At 50.9% G+C, this 23,791-nt stretch overlaps 2 protein-coding genes across 3 annotated transcripts in view; one reads left to right on the top strand and one right to left on the bottom strand.

The window, feature by feature from the left end:
* SLC6A20 (solute carrier family 6 member 20) overlaps positions 1 to 1,883 on the top strand; it is a 36,935-nt gene extending 35,052 nt beyond the window's left edge. The window contains exon 11 of the mRNA XM_023248037.2: positions 1,302 to 1,883. Within this exon, the coding sequence (XP_023103805.2) occupies positions 1,302 to 1,451 (150 nt within the window). The 3' untranslated portion in view covers positions 1,452 to 1,883. The remainder of the gene's footprint in view (positions 1 to 1,301) is intronic.
* Positions 1,884 to 7,945: 6,062 nt separating this feature from the next.
* SACM1L (SAC1 like phosphatidylinositide phosphatase) overlaps positions 7,946 to 23,791 on the bottom strand; it is a 58,115-nt gene continuing 42,269 nt past the window's right edge. For both annotated transcript variants that reach the window (XM_003982140.5, XM_045049191.1), the window contains 8 exons: positions 19,445 to 19,543; positions 17,400 to 17,538; positions 15,253 to 15,322; positions 15,059 to 15,131; positions 13,941 to 14,034; positions 13,731 to 13,823; positions 13,044 to 13,101; positions 7,946 to 9,789 (listed from right to left, as the gene is read on the bottom strand). In XM_003982140.5, coding sequence (XP_003982189.1) covers positions 9,653 to 9,789; positions 13,044 to 13,101; positions 13,731 to 13,823; positions 13,941 to 14,034; positions 15,059 to 15,131; positions 15,253 to 15,322; positions 17,400 to 17,538; positions 19,445 to 19,543 — 763 coding nt within the window. In that variant the 3' untranslated portion in view covers positions 7,946 to 9,652. The remainder of the gene's footprint in view (positions 9,790 to 13,043; positions 13,102 to 13,730; positions 13,824 to 13,940; positions 14,035 to 15,058; positions 15,132 to 15,252; positions 15,323 to 17,399; positions 17,539 to 19,444; positions 19,544 to 23,791) is intronic.

Genomic DNA, 23,791 nt, shown 5'->3' with positions numbered 1-23,791 from the left:
TCCGACCTCTGTCCACTTAGCCTCCTGGGGAAAGGCAGAGCCAGCCTCCGGGGCATGGTCCCTGAGCCCCGGCAGGTGCCCGAGAGGACCCGTCTTAGCACTCAAATCACCGCATCCCGGGAGGGTCTGGCTCTGGGTGTGTGTGTGGCTGGGACGCAACAGGCTCACTCAGGCCACAGGCAACTGCCGTTCACCGACCAGAAGCGCCGTGTGTCAGCATTTTGACAACCAGGGCGGCCTTGTCAATGCACTTGGCCTGAGGGCCAGCCTTGGCTGCCCTTACGTGTAGGCAGACTCTCACAGTGAACATTTACGCTGGGAGGAAAGTAATCCTGCAGGCCAGTTGGCATTTGCTTTCCTATGGGTAGAAGACGCTGTCCCTTAGCACTCAGCGTGCATGGTGGCCGTGAAGGACGCTGCTCCAAGTGAGCAGGTGACTGATGGCGGCTGCGAGGTGCCCCCGCACCTGCCTCCCGGCAGGAGAAGGACCGGGGTGTCTTCTCCAACCCAGAGCAGACTGACGCTTTTGTCAAAAGCAGTAGCAGTGAATCCCTTGAAAAGGCAGAAGGTACACAGAAAACCACGTAGGGACTACAAGCCTCCATTATTTCTTGTATCAACAGATACGAGACGAAGCTGTCACATTGCTAAAACAGCTTCTAAAGGCTTCCCCCGGTTTCTGTACCGGTCAGTACAGAACAACAACAGCTACAACAAGTCATAGGACGAGTAACAGGAAGTCTGTGGGCTGGTTCCCACACCACACTCCGAGCGCGTTTTGGTTGACAAGCCACGCGCGGTTGGCCTGTGATCCCTCGGCCGTAGCTGTTCTGCGGCCCCCTCGTGGAAAGGTGGCATTTATTGGCTTTTTGGCCTCCTTTCTCATCAGCTTTAATGCATCTGCATTCAGGGAAGCATCCCCCAACTCAATCCAGACGTCCGCCAAGCCTCCTCCCAAGACTAGGGCTGTGCCGTTCAAGATGGCGGCCAACCACCACATGCGGTGATTAATATTTCAATTCGTGAATATTCAGCACAATGTAAAGTTCCGTGCTTCACGCCCACTGGCCACATTTCAAGGGCTCAGTAGCCACCTGTGTCTGTTAGCTACCATGTCGGACAGCACCCAGATGGAGCTTTCTAACATCATACGAGGTCCTGTTGGGCAGCACGGGGCTGAGGTTAAGCCCCCTCCATTTAGGTGGCCCCAGATGTAAGGATGCCCAGCCCCAGATGCTCTCCGCCAAGCGGGGCTCTGCCTGTGGTGGCTCTTCCCGCTGACTCTTGGTTTCTCCTTTCAGGGTCAGCTTGTGACCAAGGATTACCCCCTCTACGCACTGGCCATCATCGGCCTGCTCGTGGCCTCTTCCACCATGTGTATCCCCCTGGTGGCCCTGGGGACCTTCATCGTGCGCTGCCTCAAGAGGGGAGACACGCCTCCTGTGGCCTGAGGACTCGGCTTCCCAGAGACTCTGGTCGGCCGCTCACTGTTCTGCGGCTGTATTTGTAGGCGGAATCTCCTTGGCTGCCTTTAAGCATATTTACTCCAGAAATACTCAACCCGTCATCTTCCTGAGCCCATCAAGAAGAATTAGGAGGGTGTGGAGGAAGAAGGCTCCCTCGGGAGGACCCATGCCCATCCACGGAGCGGCCCCTGTTCCCCTCTGCCTGCCCCCAAGGTCGCACCGAGCTGGCTCCTTTCCGCCAAAGACACGGGCTTTTCAAGGCCAGTCTTGAAGACCATTGCTTTCTCGATTCTAGGGAAGCCCCAGAATCCGGGCACACCGTGGGCTGAAATTCGACTATAATTTTTATGGGATAAAATTTAAGCAATTTTTTTCCCCCTGAAGAAATCCCAACATAACAGAGGGCAGGTGCTTTTAGATCAGTGTGAAGAGAGGTTTTTTAAGCGCCCTGAGATGAGCCATCTGAATGTCACTGGTGCAAAATCAGTTCTCTGTTTTCAGTCATACTGAATACGCCAGGACTGTGTTTCTCACTAAGAGGACTGGCTGGCCACGAAGAAGGGAGGCCTTTGTTTGGGGTCGCTCCTGTGATCTGAGGTCTCTCACAGCGGGTCGACGACCCGTCACCCCAACCACAGGATGCGACCCCAAAGCCCCGGGCGTGGTCCCGTGAGCAGTCCGTGCAGCCGGCCCCTGCCCCAGTGCCTTACGCGTTAGGAAAGGTGCCAGAGCCGCTTTGAGGGTGAAAGTAAATCTAACGTTCCCACAGATGACGTCATACCTGGACACGGTGGCCAACTCTTTATAGCAAAGACCACGAGCATCACTTACAATCGATTTTAAAATATTTGTACATTTCTTAAAGTTTATCCATCTATTTTGAGAGAGAGAGAAAGAGAGAGAGAGAACATGAGCAGGGGAGGGGCAGAGAGAGAGGGAGAGAAAGAATCCCAAGCAGGCTGCACACTGTCAGCGCAGAGACCGATGTGGGGCCCGAACCCTCGGAACCATGGGATTATGACCTGAGCCACAACCAAGAGTCAGATGCTTAACCGACTGAGCCACCCAGGCGCCCCTGTACGGAAGTTTTCTAAAGCGTATATGTAACTCAAACAGAGCATCTTGTAACCGAAGGCACTGTATTTATGATTCAGCATTAGTCTACCAGGCTAGGGTCTCCTGTCTTTTTTCACGGCAATCGGCAGGTCAAGGTTATTCCTGAGGGGGGAGGGGCCCCCCCCAAACCTTCTGTGCTTCACCGACATACAGAATTCACGAGTTTCTTTGGGTAAGATTTGTACAGACATCTTCGAAGACACTGAAACACTCCCCTGGGACGTTGGCTGGAGTGTTTTGTTTTGTTTCGACTTCTTTTTCGTGTATTTATAAATGCCCAGATAACAAAAATAGGCACCAGAAAGGTCTTCTCCTTTTACAAGCCGTCTTGTCACTGCTTCCCCGTTGCACCTGATGGCCACTTACGAGGAGGTCATCACTAGCCTTCAAAATGCACCAGCATTTATCAAGCACAAGTACTCAGCCTTCGGACTTCTCAGCAGAGGGTCTAGCGTTGAAAAACTGTAGATGTCAAGGCTTGAAGAGTAGGTACACTCAGTGGCAAACACACAGCCCTCCGTTCCTGAATCCTTGCGGAGCGGGTCCCCCTCGGGCCCCAGTCATGGTCACGGTCTTACAACACGGGCCGCCCCTCCTGGGGTCCGTCATCAGCAGGGTGTCTCAGCCCCAAATGCCAAGTATCCTCAGGACCCTGGAGACGAATGTTGTCCTAAATCATTCCTTTATTCTGTGGTTCCACACCTCGCCTCCCATTCGAACAGCCTGTGAGCATGTAAACCTCCCAACGCCCCACCCGGGCCACACCCGGAGGACCAGGGCTCCGTAATGTGTCACACACGTAGGAACATTTGCGTCCAAAGTGACCTTTAGGGGCGCCTGCGTGGCTCAGTCGGTTAAGCGTCTGACTTCACCTCAGGTCACGATCTCACGGTTCGTGAGTTCAAGCCCCGCGTCAGGCTCCGTGCGCTGACGGCTCGGAGCGTGGAGCCTGCTTCGGATTCTGTGTCTCCCTCTCTTTCCGCCCCTCCCCCACTCACACTCTTTCTCTCTCAACAGTAAATGTTAACAAAATTTTTTTTAAGTGACCTTTAAACGTTTGAAAGCATTTTCGTGCACTTCCAATGGCATGGAAAAGCCACTTCTACAGAATAATGCTTGCTCACGGAAGTCGGACGGATGAGGTCACGGTGTTCTAGAATAATGTGCTCCAGGTGAGAATGCCTCAGGTCTCCCATTCGGTTTTATTCTGGTTTCTGTGAACTTCATGAAGAACAGAGCACTCTTCAATAGTCCTCTTGAACCAGGAATGAGTCGTGTCTCAAAAAAATTCTTTGTTGGTGCTGCACCAAAGTGGTCATCTGACACCTGTCCACCTTCCCCCATTAGGCTGGAGAGAGAAAGGGATGTGCCACCCTCATCCACGTAACAGTCACCACGACGTCGTGGCCAGATCACGGACTCCAGAGAGTTTTCTATTTATGCTGCAGACATTAACGGTCCTTGACTTAGCTCTAAGAAATCAGGGAGGGAGATGGTTGGGTGCTCAGCAATTGTTGTCATAGATAAAACCTTTGACAAGTGTCTCTGTAGGTTTTTGTCACGTACTGGCTGCAGTTTTGAGCCCCCTCTCGTAACACGAGATATGCCCACATTATGTAAATAGATGAGTTAATTTTGAAAACATGGCAAATAAAAGAGAATCTACCCAGTCTCTCGTTTCTGTCACCTTCCCCACGTTTCCCTCCTCAGGCAGCCAGAGAAGCCACACTGACGCAGTGTGACCCTCACGGGAGGCGATGGTTAGAGTCCGTAAGAAAAATCAGAAAAGGGCGCCTGGGTGGCTCAGTCAGTTAAGCGCCGCCTGACTCTTGGTTTCGGCTCAGGTCATGACCTCACGGTTCCTGAGTTCAAGCCCCACACTGGGCTCTTCGCTGACAGTGTAGAGCCTGCTTGGGATTCTCTCTCTCCCCAACCCCCCGCCCCCCTCAAAAAATAAACTATAAAAAAAATTAAGAAAAAAAAGAGAAAAATTATAAAGGTCTAATTCGATGGGTTTAAAACAGGGTATGAGCCCTTCTAAATTGCTGCAGAAAAAAAAACATCATTGACGAATGGGAAATTCTTTTTTTTTTTTTTTTTAAAGTTTGAGAGAAAGCTCGTGAGTGGGGAGGGGCGGAGAGAGGGAGAGAGAGAATCCCACGCAGGCTCCGCACTGTCGGCTCAGAGCCCCTCGTGGGCCTCAAGCCTGTGGACCGTGAGATCATGGCCTGAGCCGAAATCAAGAGTTGAATGCTAACTGACTGCGCTGCCCAGGTGCCCCGACAAATAGGAAATTCTTAACCAGAATGTCTCGACCGGCCTCTGACATGGGAATCACTTCTCTTCTATTGCCCACGTGGACAGGATCAGCCTTTATTGAGATCGTACAAGTCAGTCCGGAGGCAGGTGCTGGGGACAGTGCTGAACAGGACAGACACAGTCCCTGGACTTTATGGCACTTACATTCTGGGGGGTGGGGGTGGGGAGAGTCACAGTGAAGGTAACAAACGAGAGGACTACAGATGGTGACCGTTTCTAAGAAGCCAATACATGGGTCAAGTGGCGGTGTGGCAGGGACAGTGCATCAGTCCGGTGGTTGAGGAGCTTTGCGGACCGAATGTCTGTCCGGGAGGAGGCAACGGCGTGTGCAAAGGCCCGGAGGTGGGAAAGGGCAGGAAGGAGGCCTGTGGTTGTGATGGGGAGAGTGATCGGGGGTGGGAGTGAGCAGGGTCTGGTCAGAAAGACCTTGTGGGCCAGGCAAGGAGCTTAGATGGTTTTCAAAGAGCAACCAGAACCCCACTGAGGGGTGAACACGGGGGCCCTCCCTGCATGAGCTGCCGGGAGAAGACGTAAGTGTGTAGCACGCAAAACCAACAAAGAACTACTCTCTAGAATATAAAGAACGTCCACAAATCAGTAAGGACAAACAACCTAACAGCAGCCGGCAAGAGACCCCAACAAGGCGCAGAACAGGAACAGCAACGACCCAACAAAGAATTATGAAAAGATGCTCCTGTCTCACCGGTGATCGGAGAGATGCCAGAATGGGATGCCGTTGTATACCCGGTGGATTAAAAAGTCAGGAAGTCGGGCTTCCCGAGCACTGGTAGCCACGGGAGCCACTAGGCCTCGAAATGGCACAGCCAGTTTAGAGAACAATTCCGTGTTACCTTGTACCTTCATGGCTCGTGATTCTCCTACTGACCGAGGGAAGGCGGACGGGAGCTACGGGGAGCAGGGACGACGGGGACATCTTTGCACCCTCCTCCCTCCACCTCCTAGCTCCTCTCTCCCCTCCCCTCCTCCCAGGTGAGAGCCGACTGCGGGCCCCAGGGGCTACCCAGCAGAGATGAGGGATGCCTACGAGGCCCTGCCCGAACCGCAGGGTCTTGTGAGCAAAGCCCATGTCACCCGGGTGCTGTGCCACTCAGGGCGCTGGTCTGCTCTGCAGAATGAGCTCGCCAGAACTGCTGCAGAGAATCCGGCAGACAGGACGTCCGAGGTTAGGTCACGGAAGCCTGGCACTTCGGTCTTGCTGGCTTTGATGGGCCAGGCTGCCATGTCGGGAGAGCCTCCCAAGGAGCAGATTTTAAACACCTACCATAACTTATCTGTATTAGGATGCTTTCTTCTGACATCAGGACCCTTGGATGATAAAACCCCAAGACGCTAATTTGTTTAAGTCGCTTCCCCAGGCCGCCTGGGTGGCTCCGTCCGTTGAGCCTGACTTCGGCTTGGGTCATGATCTCCTGGTTCGTGGGTTCGAGGCCCGCGTCAGGCTCTGTGCTGACAGCTCAGAGCCTGGAGCCTGCTTTGGATTCTGTGTCTCTCTCTCTCTCAAAAATAAACATTTTTTTAAAAGGCTGTTAAGCCACCCCTCTGTACACACACCCCTACATTCTTCTTGCCCTCTTATCCAGGCTCTGGGTTGGGCACACCTCCAATTCCAATCTTGATACCAAAAGTAAATCCCATTCCATCAGGACTGAGGAGTCTGCATCACATAACTTTGGGGATCTTCCCTGCCTCTCCCCACCCCCACCCGTGGTCCCTGAATCCCGAATGGGACAACGCTTGTCATTCTGTAGCTACAAATAAGACAGAGCACAGATTCCTTGGGTCACACACTACGAGATCTCTCTCGTACTGAAGTACAATCAGAAGCATACCCTTTTTCTTCGCCCCCCGGAAGGAAGGAGCTAGAGATTACCAGGCACGAAACACCGGCTGGGCTCTCCGGGAAGGACACAAGGTCACGGGGAACGGGTGGGAGAGATTCTCGAAAGCCCCTTTGCAGGAAGCCACAGGGACAGCTGTCTTCACCCGTATGTGCGGGGCAGGGGCCGCGGTAGCCCACGCAGAGAGCCGACCCCAGGGACGGCCTGGCGCAGCCTGAGGCAGCTCTGCTCGGTTCAGAGGGGGACGGCGTACCCACACACCATCTCCAGGGACTCCTGCCTCGCTCCCGTGCGCAAGGGCCTCCTAGGCGCCGAGGCGTTTCCCGCCTCATTCAGACACATCCCCAGCCCCAGAGACCACTTTCTAATAAGCAACACAGTCCTACTTCCCAGCTGAGACCTGATATCATTTTGAAAAACAGACCACAACTCAAGAGGTGGGGGGGGCGGGCAGGGAACACCTTTTTACGGACATCATACGTTACTAAATTATTTCCCTCTTTGTTTTTTTTTTAAACATTTATTCATTTTTGAGAGAGCACACGCGGGGGAGGGGCAGAGAGAGAGGGAGACACAGAATCCCACGCAGGCTCCAGGCGCCGAGCTGTCGGCACAGAGCCCGACGTGGGGCTCGAACTCACCAGCCACGGGTTCATAACCTGAGCCCAGATCAGACGCTCGACTGACTGAACCACCCAGGTGCCCCAATGTTTCCCTGTTTTTATCTGTAACTAAAAAATAAAGGAGGAGCACAATTTCTCAAGCGATCACTGAAAAGCCAGATTTCAGAAGCCATTAATTTTCTTGCTCACTTGCACTGTCCCGATTTTCTATGAAGCCCAAGCACATGCTGCCTGGCATGATTTAAAAATTCTCCGGTAGGGGCGCCTGGGTGGCTCAGTCGGCTGGGCGTCCGACTTCAGCTCAGGTCACGATCTCGCGGTCCGTGGGTTCGAGCCCCGCGTCGGGCTCTGGGCTGATGGCTCGGAGCCTGGAGCCTGTTTCCGATTCTGTGTCTCCCTCTCTCTCTGCCCCTCCCCCGTTCATGTTCTGTCTCTCTCTCTCTCTCTCTCTCTCTGTCTCAAAAATAAATAAACGTTAAACAAAAATATATTAAAAAAAAAAAAATTCTCCGGTAAAAAAGAACACCCCTCTCGAGACCAAGTGTGGGAACGACAGCAACGGTGGTAGAAAAGAACAGGACGTTTATTTTCACGTACGGGTGCACAGTACACGGATTCAGAAATGCAATCGCCGCAGGCTTCTGGAACACGGACGCCTTCAGATCGGACGCACCAGCATCAGTCCGTGGGCACCGGCGGCTCTCAGGTGGTCTCTGCTGTGGTCGTGGGAGGAAGTCCTTCCCGTGAAATGCCCGGTAGCACTCGAGTCATGGAGCACAGTAGACACGAACCAAGTTTCACACATTCCGTCTTTGGAACAGATTACGCTTATGTACGTGTCAGGAATAGGTAGTTCTAAGAATGACTTGCCCTACTGTGAATTTTAGTGACTGAGTTTTAAGCTACAGAGGGTGTCCAGCTATTATCTCTTTCAGAGTTTCTAGAAGCAACGTCTCTTATTAACGTTTATAAAAGATAACGGGGGGAAAAAATTCATGTTGAAATCAAGGCGCTTTGAGAGATATTTAAGGACAACATAAGGTATTACTATTGAAATTGAAATAAACTGTATATATTTTCAAGCACAACACAAATACCGTAGCCGTATTTAATTGAACTGCCTTAAAATAGTGGCGATTATACTACCCTACGTACTTTTCTAATATTTAAACCTCATAATTACAGTTTGAATACACAGTCCAACTTATAATTAGAACTATGCACAGCTTCTAAAGCAGATTTTTCAGGTTCGTTTTTGCACAAAAATTAACACTGAAGTTGGTCCTTGATTTGGAGAACGCTAACGTAACTACCAGAAGCGCAACACTGCAGACACACTTATTGATCGGGAGCTAACAAAACCTTGACGGAGAGGAGAGCGCGGGTGGTGCCATGCGTGGGAAGCAGCTGCGGCCTCCAAGGGCAACCCCAAGTCCAGCACGAGCGCCTCTCGGAGGCCTGCGTGTCTCGACGAACGACCCCCAAAGAAACCAGCACGCCCGGGAGGGACCGCTGGCCAGTCGAGGGGTATCCTCCACACGGAGGCAAATCCTGAAAACAGAGGCGGCTTTGGACCTTTAGCGTAAGACACAGGCTTTACATTCTTTGATTTCATTTACACCTTTAACAAAAGATAAAGTACTATCTGGACTTCTTCTTCATACGCAAGTGCAAGCTGAACTCAGAGGACAGCCCAACTGAAACTTCAGAAGAACGCCAGACCCGACTCCTTGAAGTCTCAGGCTGTTCCGTCAAACTGCGCGACGGCTGCGAAAGACGTGCTCTGCACCAACAGTCGAGCTAGCGGATGCTCAAACTCTGAAGAAAGTCCAAAGAGGTGTGGCGAAGTCCGCTTGCTAACAGCAACGGCCTCTACAACGACCATAAGGAAACTGAGCTAGAAAAATAATTTTACCATTTTAAATAACGAAAGAAGCTAGATTTCTTAAATATATTACTTATCCTGCAAAAGTTGATCGAATCGACAAGGAATAGATTCCTTCCATTCCAGGAGCTGAATGCGGGTCACCCTTTAATTACAGAAGAGCTTCAAATTATAAACAGAGCCATCCCAGTAGTGAAGAGGTCGCCGAGGCAGGAACGTCAGGCTGATTCTAGGTCACCCCCCCTCCCCCCACACGGAGCACAGCTGTGCTTCTGGAGAGAGGCTTTAAAAGGACCTCGGGCTGATGTGGAAAGCGGGTCAGTAAAGACTCCAGTTCTGCATGACGGAATCTTCTAAGCCGAGCCGCTTTCCACAGACACAAATTCAGTCCATCTTTTCTTTCTGGACCAATCTGGGAGCATCGACAAAATCTTTGCCATTATAAAGAATAATAAAAAATGTTCCAATGCTTGCGACTCCCCAGAAGAGCACATAGGCCAGTGTTTCTGTCCAAGTGTCACCTGTTGATACAAACAGAGTTGATAAATAAAAGCCATGTTACTGATCGCACATCTAGTTTCAGCTGTTTAGCAACATTTAAGTCTGATGCTTAAACATTAAAAGTTCAGTCTCGACAACATTAAAGTTTATGAGCACATCTACGGGAAAAATACAAGAGCCTCTCAACTAAGGTTTGAACCGGCGGTTCTCGAACTCTGGCTGGCATCAGAGTCCCGGCCGGGGCCCCGTAAGGCATCAGCTGCTGGGCCCAACCGCGATTCCGACTCAGCAGGTCTGGGCCAGGGCCCAAGAATCTGCATTTCTAACAAGCTCCCAGATAACACCGATGCCGCTGGTCCAGGAGCCACACCTTGAGAAGAAGCACCTGGCTAAACTATTCCGTGTTACATCACGCAAATAATTATCCCTTTTAGATTATATACTTTATATCACAAGAGGCCATTACTAATACATTCGCTACAATCAAAACACCTGCACGAAAAGTAACCTCACAAACACATACATGCTTCAGAAAAGTTGCGTGTCAAAGCGTATAAAGCAAAACTCCGCAGTATCACGTTAAGGACGTATTTCACACAACTCTCCTGGTACAACGCATAGAGTTCACGAAGGTTGGCAGCAGTGGGAAAAGACCTACTGTGTGTTCTCCAACTTGAGGACCTGAACCTGGTGCCGTTTCTTCCCTGCAATAGGACCGTCGGCACCTGCGGGCGGGGAGGCGCGGGCGCAGGCCGAGGGACAGGGAGAGGGCGCCAGGGAAGAAACGCAGGCCCCTAGTGAGCGGTCAGGGGTCCTGCTCACTTACTTCCCATTCATGGGCTAGAAACCAGACGCCGTCCCACCTAGACACAATGCCCACGACTTAAATTTTTTTTTTTTTAACGTTTATTTATTTTTGAGACAGAGAGAGACAGAGCATAAACGGGAGAGGGTCAGAGAGAGGGAGACACAGAATCCGAAACAGGCTCCAGGCTCTGAGCTGTCAGCACAAAGCCCGACACGGGGCTCGAACCCACGGACCGCGAGATCATGACCCGAGCCGAAGTCGGACGCTTAACCGACCGAGCCACCCAGGTGCACCAACCCACGATTTTATAGCGATGAACTGCCTGGAGTCGTTGCCGACCGTAGCGGCAGTCTCTTTTTACTCAAAAACAGGCGCAAACTGATACACTTGCTAATTTTCACCCCCCTGAGTTTGAACATTCTTCTTGGACAAAGAAGAAAGGCAGGTCCTCCCGAGCCCGCCTCGGGACATTCCCCAAAGGACCTGTCCGTCTGTGCAGGCCGAGCTCCCTGAGGTTCTACGGGGACACGCGGGTGTAGAGGCAAGAAGACACAGAACAGATCAAAGCAACAAAACGAATTCAACAGCGGACTGACTGGCTCCCGGAAAGGGGCATCCGCGAGGCGGTGCTTTAAAGCCAGCACGTAGGGAGTGAAGAGTGTGGGCATCTGAGGACTCGTGGGACGCACTTGCTGGCCGACCCCGGCCTCGTCCTTCCTGCCCCTGAACCGGACACGGGAGCCCAGTTATGCCGCACGGCACTCCCTGTGCCCTGGAGCCCGCAGCCCGTTTCGTGCCGTGAACGAGAACGGTTTTTACATTTTTAAAGAGACCCCATGTAGTTTGGGAAGTCTAAACTATTCGCTATCTCGCTCTTACAGAATACGCTCGCTAACCCCTGCCCTAGAGTAACAAGAGGGGCTCCCTCCCCCACGTCGGGACCATCCACGGTGCCGAACACCGAGGGGATTACAGGGACCACGCCAGCAAGAAGGTGTGCGCGTGCGTGTAAGGGGGCTGGCGGGTAAGGGTCCTCAGCTCACAGACTTCTGCCGTGATCTGAGACGGCGGTGAGGAGGGGACGTCCAGGCGGCGTCCCGGCAAGCCGGCCCGCAGACCCGGACGGAGGGGGAAGGCCGGAGGAGGCCCGCCTCCAGAGCCGCCGAGAGCCCAGTGCAACCGAGTCCCGGCCTCCAACTGCCACAGCACCGCACCACCCTCGACGGAGACACTTTAGTCCCAAGTGCTCATCAGCTTCAGTGACACAGGAAAATAATGAGAGAAGAGAAAAACAGCAAAGATGCCTAAGCCCAAGTTCTTGGGGAATTCTGCTCACCATGTGATAAAATTTAGTGATAGTGTATTAATTATTAACATTTATTTGTCTACTAATAGGTGGTTGTTTAAATAAACTACATACCCACAAATGGGTTTCTTTTCCTTCCTTCCTCCCTCCCTTTTAATTTTAGGCAGAGACAGAGTGCGAGCAGGGAGAGAATCTTACACAGGCTCCACGCCCCGTGCTGAGCCCAACGTGGGGCTCAATCCCACGACGCTGGGATTACGACCTGAGCCAAAATCAAGAGTCAGACACTCAACCGGCTGAGCCGCCAGGGCGCCCTCATAAATGGATTTTAATGCAGCCATTAAAAATAAAGAATGCAGGGGGCGCCTGGGTGGCTCAGTCGGTTAAGCGTCCGACTTCAGCTCAGGTCACGATCTCGCAGTCCGTGAGTTCGAGCCCCGTGTCGGGCTCTGGGCTGATGACTCGGAGCCTGGAGCCTGCTTCCGATTCTGTGTCTCCCTCTCTCTCTGCTCCTCCCCCGTTCATGCTCTGTCTCTGTCTCAAAAATAAACAAACATTAAAAAAAAAATTTTTTTTAAATAAAAAAACAACAAAAAAATAAAGAATGCAGGGAAATGTTTACATTGCTCAGTGAAAAAAAAAAAAAGGTTACAAAAAATGTATAATATTTCACTTGTGAAAAAAAATCACACACAGTTATGAAGATTAAAACATCAGGGGCACCCGGGTGGATCAGTCAATCAAGCGTCCAACTTGAGCTCAGGTCATGATCTCACAGTTTGTGAGTTCGAGCCCTGCATCCGGCTCTGTGCTGACGCTCAGAGCCTGGAGCCTGCTTCGGATTCTCTCTCCCTCTCTCTGCCCCTCCCCCGCTCGCACGTACACATGTGTGCACTTGCTCACTCTCTCTCTCAAAATAAACTTAAAAAAAAAAAAAAGAAAAATATTTTAAAATCTTAAATAAATCAACACCAATTATCAGTAAAAGTGAGTATGTGTTTTTCCTCACATGTAAGGACCAGTCACAGCTGCTCGCTCGGCTCACTGAACCCAGCAGGGGACATCAAGGGCTGAGCAGACTCACAATCTCAAGATGCCGTACAAGGAAGCCCCACGTTCTCAGAAGTTAATGCAAGAATGTGAAATAAGGGCAGACTCACCAGCCATCAGCAAACAGATAATGCACATCGAGAAGGCAACAACCATGATAATAGGCAACTGGAAAGGCAAACGGAGAGAGAGAGAGACCATCAGGCGAGAATTCTGCTCGACCGGCGGGGGTCTTCGCTTGAAAAAGGGTAAGTAAGACTCTTCTGCAATCTAACACACAAAGTATCTTTCTCTAGCAAAACATCATTACTTAGGCGGTGGGACCCCAACTGCCCAAGTCGCCAAACTGTCAGGTCACAAGAGCTGAAGAAGCGAGGCGATGGCCCTGACAGGTGAGGGAGGTGCCAGCCCCCTCCATTCCGGGACCCTCTGCCCGCTGGAGGAGACCCCAGAGAAGCCCCAGCTAAGTCTGGTGAACAGAGGAGTCACAAAGGGGACAAGTGTCAAAAACATACCCTGCCTTCCACATGTCAGGTGTGCCTCCCGCAACCCCCCAGCGTAAATGGGAGTAGAATCTTCCTGGAACTAGAGACCCTCCACCCTCCCTCGGGCTCGTGTGCTCTCAGGAAGGCAGTCGAGTGTGCAGGAACACAGACACCAAAGTTATTTTACGCCTCTCCCTCGTCTTCTCCTCAGGGAAACCAAGTATCTACAGTCCCTTTAGGACCACACATTAGGTTTCAAATCAAATCAGACACAGTGCTTTTGCAAACTTGAAAAACAGAAAGGTTTCTTACAGCCAGGAATTTCAAGTCCCGTGGAACACTTAAAGGACTATGAGATTCTAATTCGTCCACTGAGTAGTTCCCAAGAAATAAGTCTATGGAATCCTAGAACAGAAAACAGGAGATTAAGAACTCCCCACTTGGATGTAGTTACATTACTCAGGGACAGTACAAAGACGCAGCGGCCGAATGAGCAAAGACGAGCAGCAAGTACAGACTTACCTGCCTGAAGCCATCGGAGAAGTTGTTCTTGTAATAGCGTATTAGCGAGTTCCAGCCGTCCATGACCAGTCCCAGCTGCGTTCTCTTCCCGGTTCTGGTCAAAAGAGGTGAATCTCAAATTACAGATTTGTGTATTACGTTCCTCCCCAGTTTTATGGCTGGAAAGTATGTGGTACGGGCGTAAAGTGAATTACAGACATTTTAAAAATCATCCCGGGGCGCCTGGGTGGTTCAGCCGGTTAAGCGTCCGACCTCGGCTCAGGTCATGATCTTGCGGTCTGTGGGTTCGAGCCCCGCGTCGGGCTCTGTGCTGACAGCTCAGAGCCTGGAGCCTGCTTCAAAATTCTATGTCTCCCTCTCTCTCTGCTCCTCCCCCTCTCATGCTCTGTCTCTCTCTCCTTCAAAAATGAAAACATTAAAGAAAAACAAATCATCCCTGGTGGCTCAATGCGTCAAGTGTCCGACTCCTGACTTCAGCTCAGGTCATGATCTCAGGGTTCGGGAGACGGAGTCCCGTGTCGGGCTCCGTGCTGACAGCGCAGAGCCTGCTTGGGGTTCTGTGTCTCCCTGTCTCTCTGCCCCTCCCCCGCTCATGCTCTCTTTCAACATAAACAAACATTAAAGAAGAAAAAAAAAAAAGAAGGAAAAAAATGAGATGAGAGGCCCAGGTGAGGTGGTTAGAACAGCAGAGTCTAGGAATCTTCACTTGTTCCCAGAGAATCCGTCTGGCAGAAAACCAAACTCACCAGGTCTTAACCTCTCACTGGCAGCGTGGCCCTTGAACGTGGCATCGGCATCCCCGGCCGCTTCCCTGAGGCACAGAACCTCAGGCCCCGCCCCGCCCCTGCCGAGTCAGACCCCACTGACCCAGGGGCTCCGCAGGGCTCGGGAAGGGCCGAGGGGCCGCCGTTCGCTCTCCACGCAGCAGAACCACTGGCAGGCCGGGAAGCCACCGGCGCCTGGGCCTCACCCCCCCACCGAGCCCGACTTGACTGCTGTGAACCGAGGCCCCGGGCGCTGGGCTTTGGCCACCGTCCCAAAGCTGCCGGGTGATCCTAACGTGTGCACCAGACGCGAGAGCCGCGGGTCTCAAGTGCTAGCTGAAAAGCACGGCTTGCCTGGTGAAGTCCGTCTTCAAGGCGCCAGTGCCCGCGTACTGCTTGGCACACGCATTTGCGTTGTCGGCCCAGGCTGTGAGAACAAGGAAAAGTCAACTGACGATGACGAACGTGAGAGCCAGAGTCTCTAAATCCAAATTATGAATCTCTTTCACAACGTGAGTAACCCGGCCCCTATTAAAGAAGTTACCTACCGTTTTTGTAAATCTTCTCAAAATCGTGTTGTTCTTCAAGCTTCTGTCCCACGTGCAACACTCCCAGTCTCTGGAATAAGAAGCACACCGTGCTCAAGCGTAACGGGTTTCGCACACACAGCTCGGGAAGAGCAGACAGTCCCGGCTGGTAGCACGCGGCTCCCGGCTACAGGCAGAGATGCTGTCCTTGCACACAGGGGGCGCTCCAGTTCCCCACGTCCCCCCACCCGTGCCCCTGGCCAGGCCACGGAGCCTCTGAGGGCTCCTTGTCCCGCGGCCCCCACTCACCCCGGGCCCCAGCACTCCCCCGGCCTTGCAGGAAGAGGGGCAGAGGGAAAGGGGGAGGGAAAGGGAAGGCAGCGGCAGCACCCCAGCCATCACCTCGTCCTTCCCTGCCAACCCCCACCTCCCACCGCCTGCACCCTCTAGCCTCCCTGCTGTTCCCGTCACCTCCAGCCTTCCCTTTCCTCCCCACAGACTCAGAGGATCTCAGAGGATTCCCTGGCATCCCGAATCCTGCCGCGGACCCCCCTTCAGGGGTCACTGACCACAGATCAGCACCCCCTGCCCTGGTCTTTGTCTTGGACCTCAGCCCTCTCAGAACCCCCATCTTCACCGTTCACCTGAGACCACACCTCCCACATTTCTACCCCAGAATGGCCTTTCCACCTGCCCTCCATGACCTTTAGCTGGTGGGGGCGGGGGCGGGTCGGGGGGAGGTATGCCTGGAGTCCCCACCAGAGCCGAACTGATGCGTAGAGTCTTGGAAATGTGGCTTAGGTTGTTTAGTACTGCATTTAGCGTGTGAAATAGTTAAGTACCGATTATAGAACCTACTAAATAGATTTTTGTTTATCGGACTTGGAAACCACCGCCGTTACTATTGTTTCTTTTTCTTTCCTTGCTACCATTGTTTCCATCAAGAAATACACTCTGAAATAAATCCATCAGATGAACGAGGACAAGGTACAACACAAACTAGAGCATGCTCCAACAGGGAAACCGCTCCTCTGGCCTGTGTTACCTACCAGGAGTCAAGGACAATTCGTTTTAAAGGAGGTGTTTTGCTTCCACAATTCCTGGTATCGTAAAATTACCATAAACGAAGTTGGACTGTCATAAACAAAGCTAACCATCGGGGGCAGGAAGCCATTTGGCATGCATTCTGTTTGCCCCCTCATAATAAATGCCAATGTTATCTGAACTCTGGGCTTCAGTAATAAAAGAGATGCAAACGAAAACTTAACCTTGAGGCACCACTCTATTAAAACAGAAAACAAAGTTTTAAATAAGAACACGTAAGGCCGGCAAGAGTTCCATGAACCCGATTCACCAACCATGCTGAGCAATTTACCAGTGTAAAGTGCCATGACCCTCTCAGAGAGCGTGTTCTCTTTGACGCAGCAAATTCTACTTCTAGGAATGAACCCCAAGGGAAGCATTCCAGCTAAAAATAACACACCATTGGGGCGCCTGGGTGGCGCAGTCGGTTAAGCGTCCGACTTCAGCCAGGTCACGATCTCGCGGTCCGTGGGTTCGAGCCCCGCGTCCGGCTCTGGGCTGATGGCTCAGAGCCTGGAGCCTGTTTCCGATTCTGTGTCTCCCTCTCTCTCTGCCCCTCCCCCGTTCATGCTCTGTCTCTCTCTGTCCCAAAAATAAATAAAAGTTGAAAAAAAAAAATTTAAAAAAAATAAATAAAAATAAAAATAAAAATAAAAATAACACACCAAGATATATTCTCTGCAGTGTTACTTGTAAGCCGAAAATGCAACAACCTAGTAAGTGCAACTCTTAAAAATGATGGCTGTGTATAACGCTGGAGGAAAAGGAAATATCAGAAACTGTACGGGGCGCCTGGCTGGCTCAGCAGGTGGAGCCTGCGACTCTTGACCTCCGCGTTGTGGGTTCGAGCCCCATGTCGGGTGTAGAGCTGACTTAAAAATAAAATCTGAACGCACAAACGACACCACGTACACACATACCGACCGCAGGTGGAAAGACACAAAACCGAAAACAGGTGGTTTAGGGTGGGGAGCAAGGTGAAATGTTTTCTGTTGTTTGTTTTGGCTGGTAACGATTTCGTCAATGTAGCTTCGCTACTTCGGGGCTGCACTGTTGACTTGACGGAAGGAAAAAAGCGTTTGCACCTGGAGCTGGGCCTGGAGCGAGCGGCGGGCCAGCAGGCTCTGGATCACGTTGGTCCTGTCCAGACAGTCCATGCAGTTGCTGCGGAACACGCCCTCCTGGCTTGCCACCACCATGCCGGCGGAGTCCACTAGAAAATAACTACAACATATTTGTATAAACACCCTCATAGCAAAGGCAGTCCGACGCACGAGCGCCCTGCTGCCGATGGTCTGCAACATGGTGGACAACCGGCAAATGAGAAGTTCGGAAGGGCAACGTGTGGCCCGGGGGGTATTTGATTAGTACAGAGCAAAAAAAAAAAAAAAACAAAAACACGTCTGAAAAGCCGAGGCGAGACAGCCCCTGTCCAAACACGCACCGCGGCACCCCCGAGACACGAACCGGCAGGGCCGAGGGGCGTCCCCGAGACCAGAGCAGGCCCCCTCCGACACAGCTGTTCATCTACGTCCTGTAGATCAGACTTCTCGAAGCACGGTCCCTACACCGTCTGTATCGGAATTCCCTGAGCTTTTTTTTTTTTAAAACCGAACGCACTTGGCCTCGAGATGAACTCTAGTCAGCATCTCTCAAGCAAAGGCTGGAAACTGTGCGTTAAGAATCCTGGGTTAAATATGCAAAAGCACGGAGTTTATAAAGTTCAATACGGTGTTACCTGAAAAATGAGGTTCCCTTTCTCCCCTTCACCACCCACATGTCCACCCCGGAGCCAATCACGGTTCTCAGTTCCTGGGTCTCATTCATTTTTAACAATTTCCTCAGATAATGCTCTGAACTCAAACTCTGGACAACGTGCAGCGTAGCGGGGAAGAGCGTGGACTCTGGCAGTGAGCAGCCAGCTCCGCTTAGGCCACTCACTGGCTGGGTAACTTCAAGTCATTGCCCTGATCTCTCAGAACCAAAGTTCTCACCCACAGGGTGGAGGGGACGGCACCCCGTCTAGCCGCTCCCGGTCCCCACGGGAACGCGTAACACACGCAGCGCTGAACGGAGCGTGTGGGACCGAGCAAACGATGAACACCACGAAGTAATCTCGTTGTAATTACTCCCCCAGGAGCCACCTCCTCCGATAGCGTCCCAGGTCCGGTCAGTGTCACTGCAGCCCAATAATGGTGCACGTCAACTGCCCTTCACTAGCTGCTCATGACAAAACCGCATAGAAAAAGAGCAGATTTAACTAATCGTCGCCGACTACTTAATACGCATAAGAAACATTTTTAAAAACTGAGAAATGCCTACACGACAGGTTTTACTGTGTTACTGTGGAACTGACACGAAAAAACGCACGGGGGTTGCCGGGGTCAGAAATATGCCCAGGTGGAAAAAAATGACAGAGCGACTTAGAGATCCCTTCTTCTGTCTTTAGAATCAGTAAAGATTGACCCATGCTTAGAGGACAGTAAACCCGTAGGCCAACGCGTCAAACAACTTGCCAAACACGTTCGGAAAGTACCATGAAGTTATTCGGACCCTTTGAACTATTAGCCCTGCTCTCAAGACTTTATTTTAGGGAATCACCGAACAGAAGTGAGAATAGACACGCCCAGGGTGATTCGCTGCAGCACATGTTTTGTGGGGGGAAGAGACAAGGAAACAAGCCAGGATGCCTAGGATGAAAAGGAACACTTAGCTGAGCCTGTAGGGTGACACGGGGGAGTACAGAAAAGCCGTTAAACACCATCATTACGAAGACCAGGTAGGGTAACGACGAAATATCAAAGTATCCGTGATGGAATGTTTAGTCAAAACAACGGAATATAAAATAGTAGTACGCTAGCTCCAATTAGGGAAACTTTGTAAATGTGGAAGCGGATTCATAAAAATGTGAAAATACCTGGCCTTGGGTTGTTTTTAAGAACCTAAAAATATTTTTAAGCCACTAAGTCTCATCTTTCCAATAAAAAAGGGACTAAAAACTAAGAGTCCAAACCAGCGCGGTCAACCCGGCACGCTGTGTTCGTAGGCCCACTAGACAATGTGTGATAACTGTGCTCCATCTACACGCGGACCTCCTCCCTCGACCTCCACAGGAAAAGATACAGCTTACCTTAGCTCATCCTGCATTTCTGCTACCTGGTCCATCAGAATACTCAGTCGGTCCCATCTCATATTTTTACATTCTTTATGGAAGTCGAAGGCAACGTATCTGCCGAAAGAAAAGATCCGCAGGTAATGAGCAAAGAGGAGTCATTTTTCCTTCTGCCGTTACTATGCTCATAAGCTGACTTTCCTCTCTCTGTCCGAGCAGAGTGCTCCTCCTTCTCTCTCTCTCTCTCTCTCTCTCTCTCTCACACACACACACACACACACACACACACACACACACACACACACACGTATCTTCACATGTTCTTCTAGGGGCCCTCCGACAGGAGTATAGAAGTCGTGCAAATGCAGAAGTGAGCTCAGGCACAGCATCGGGTATATAAGGGAGCCTTGTCCAAATGAGTATGGAGTACCCAGTGTTTATTTATTCTCTACCCCGATTGACAAAGAATAGGGTCCTTTTTTTTATCATTTTTCAAACAGATTAAAATGTTCAAAATGGTCCAGCTCAATTCCGTCCAAGGAGGATCAGACGGAGTGTCGGACTTGCCCTAGGGGTTGTGAGAGGAACACAGGCAGCATGGTCCCCAGGCTGGTTAGTTTCTGTTCATCGCTTTAACAAATCAAACCATTCACATCCTTTATCAGTATCTATACATCTCGCACAGATGTGGCAGAGAGAACCTTCTGTCAATGCGTCACGGGTCGTTTTCGGTTCTCTGATATTTAATAGGCACAATTCTTAAAGTCAGAACACTCTGACGGTGGAGGTGTCCTACCACGAGCTGGAAAATGTTGCCAACTGAGAGGGGGCAAAAAATCACGGACTAGTTCCTGAAAGTCAAGGGAGCCAGGAATCAAGTCAAGCCATAAAGCAAGAGGCCTGGAAGGGCATGATGTTCTGGTCCAGAGAGTGAAATTCAGACGAGGCATATCTGCTCTCATGTGACCCCCGCTAAGTCCCAACAGACCAAAGGAGCGTCGGCGGAGCGTGGGCTTGTCCACACATCCAGGGAGGCTCCCACCCCGGGGCGGTGTGGTTTCTTACTGCTTCAGTGGTTCTCCCACCGAGCGGAGAACGGCATCCTTAGGAATCAGTACAGTAACAGGGGCTAGCAAGCCAAGAGGCCACACTCTGAGAAGACTGGGGGGGGGGGGTGGTGAGTGTTTCCGAAGGCAGCTCTCACAAGAGCGGCAGTGTGACAGTCACCTTTGGAGTGCTCCCACCCAGTGCTTGCTCCCACAAGCGACGGCCCTGGACCGGCTTCCAGGACTGAAGCAGCTCGCCAGCACCTCAATGCATTTGGATTCTTAAGCTTCTATCCTTCTAAAATCACATTTATATCTTCTAAGAATGAGCCGCACAGTTGTAGTTGGACAGTGAACGGTTTTAAATACATCATTTTGGGGCGCCTGGGTGGCTTGGTTGGTTAAGCGTCCGACTTCAGCTCAGGTCATGATCTCACGGTCCATGAGTTCGAGCCCCGCGTCGGGCTCTGTGCTGACAGCTCAGAGCCTGGAGCCTGTTTCCGATTCTGTGTCTCCCTCTCTCTCTGCCCCGCCCCTGTTCATTCTCTGTCTCTCTCTGTCTCAAAAATAAATAAATGTTAAAAAAAAAATTTTTTTTTTTAAATAAAAAAAAAAAATAGGGGGCGCCTGGGTGGCTCAGTCGGTTAAGCGGCCGACTTCGGCTCAGGTCATGATCTCACACTCCGTGAATTCAAGCCCCGCGTCGGGCTCTGTGCTGACAGCTCAGAGCCTGGAGCCTGTTTCAGATTCTGTGCCTCCTTCTCTCTCTGACCCTCCCCTGTTCATGCTCTGTCTCTGTCTCAAAAATAAATAAACATTAAAAAAATTAAAAAATAAATAAATAAATACAATAAAAAATAAAAATAAATAAATAAATAAATACATCGTTTTGCTTCTGACCCCGACAGTCCAGCGGTTCTACCTCTTTCAAAGTTCTAGGAAGAAACCCTTAGAGACACATCACCTCGCACGGCTCATTTTTTCCCACCCAGTTCCCGAAAGAGAAACTTCCCACTGCTAACGAGGCCCACCATTCCTCAGCAGGGCAACTGTATGACCTTTCTCCTTGGGCCACTCACAAGCCCACCAACTTAATTTACTTAATTTACTCGAAGCAACAATCATTAAACAACTCAAAAGTGAGTAAGTCCAACAGACAAGTGAGAGGGGACAGAAAGTCCGCCATTTAATTTCACTTTGTAACAAACAGACTGCTCTTCTCTCCCTGCCAGAATACTTACCTACTAAATAAAAACTATACATATATAGTTTTTAATCTTTAATGTTTATTTTTGAGAGAGAGAGAGAGAGAGAGACAGAGAGAGAGAGAGAGAGGGAGAATGTGAGCAGGCAAGGGGTAGAGAGAGAGGGAGACACAGAATCCGAAGCAGGCTCCAGGCTCTGAGCTGTCAGCACAGAACCCAATGTGGGACTCGAACCCACGAATCTATAATATACATATGTATGTGTGTATATGTGTATATACGCACGTATGTGTACATATATATATGTATGTGTGTGCGTCTGTGTGTATACATAAATATTATAAAATTATATGTTTCCTAAATTATATACTTTTTAACATGTTCCTCTGTCTGGTGGTGTTTAGAGCTCACGGGAGGGAAAAGACAATAGCTCTGGGTGTTCCCTCTTCAGGTGCGGGCAGTAGGTGCCCTCCAAGTTCCCCAGAACACCAAGGGCATAACCTAAGACTCTGACTTATGCCTCAAGTTCTCCAAGTTAGCCGCTGCTACGAACTCACGGAGGCAAGCAGGCCTGTGGAAGCCCTCTGGGGCAGAGGGCCCGAACAAGGGGTATGCCCAGGGGCCAGAAGTCAAACTTTTCCCAGAATATGCATGTTGGACTCCAAACCCAGAGACTATAATTGTCCAGGTCTAAGGTATGTTTGAGTAAGTTCCTCTGAGGGCTCTGAGGCACACCCTGCTTAGGAACCCTCCTCGGAGTCCTTTGAAGGGGGTGTAAGAAAGTTCTACTGTGAGAAGGCAGAAGTGTACGTGGAGTGTGTGTGTGGTGGGGGGAGGGAGGTCTGATGAATTTGCCAGAGCTTTTGAGCTGGACAAAATACACTGAAAATCTTCCCCAAAGGTTCACTGTATCATTCTATTTTTGTGCATGTTTAAAACTGCTCATAGGTTAGGGGCGCCTGGGTGGCTCAATCGGTTAAGCATCCAACTTTGGCTCAGGTCATGATCTCGCAGTTTGTGAGTTTGAGCCCCACATCCGGCCCTCGGAGCCTGGAGCTGCTTCGGATTCTGTGTCTCACCGCCGCCCCCCCACCCCCTTCCCCACTCGTGCACACATGCTCTCTCCCTCAAAAAAAATAAACAAACATTGATGAAAATTAGGAAAATATTTCTCTTAGGCTAAAGACATTTCTCCCCAAATAACCCAATTCCATTTCTTTGGAAAGTCTCCCCCCCAACCCCATGCCTGTGACCATCTGCTACCACAGTACACGCCCCCCTCCAGCCCAGTTTCTTGCTGCAGAAAAGCTCCAAATGGGCTCACCACCTTGCACCTTCCCACAGGGCAACTGCTGATGTTTCAGGACCCCCCTCTTTGCACAAGGCTGCACAGAGTCTGCAAACGCTGCCTGGTGACCTGCAGAGGCAAAGCCACTGCTCCGGACGAGGCCACCATGCAAGTGGACGTTTCTTCAACTCGGGTGGCGCTCAGGACCACAGACACCACACCAAGCAATCACGAGGAACTGAAATTCGCGACCTCGTGGCCAGGCAACACAAAGCCTCAAGGAGGGGATTGTGATCAGGGACTAAACTTGCACAGAAGTACTTTAAAATCTGACCGTTAAGAAGTTACTCTGCAATATCAATTATGCCAGAGAAAATTTCAAGCCAACGTAATCATGCTTTGATCCAGCATCGGAAAAAAAAAAAAGGCAGAAATATGGAATACAGGTTTCCCCTGCCATCCAGAAGAAGGCTTCCTATGAAGGAGCCTAAAGTAGCAAAGGGCAGCCCCTGCTTTCCAGAAGTTCGCCTTATGCCCCAGGCCATGCTGTTTTACGGAAGACTTTCATCAGTACGGTCGTGACTTCCTTGTAAAAGGGAAAACTCATCTTGGGATTTCTTTCTGTTGGCGAGCACAGGTACTAACAGGGCTCTTGTAAAAGCGAGATGGTGTAAAGAAACTTCTGGGGGGCGGGGGACACCCGTGTGTCCAGTGAGAGCTACGAACTCGTGGATACAGCAGTCTCCCCTCATCCACGGTTTCACTTTCCACGCGTTTAGTCCCCTGCAACCAACTTCGGCCCGAAAGCCGATGGCCCTCCTTCTGA

This window comes from Felis catus, chromosome A2, assembly GCF_018350175.1.
Source record: "Felis catus isolate Fca126 chromosome A2, F.catus_Fca126_mat1.0, whole genome shotgun sequence".
NCBI classification, from domain to species: domain Eukaryota; kingdom Metazoa; phylum Chordata; class Mammalia; order Carnivora; family Felidae; genus Felis; species Felis catus.
The sequence above is the reverse complement of the archived record's forward strand: the minus strand, read 5'-3'. Positions and strand labels throughout refer to the sequence as shown.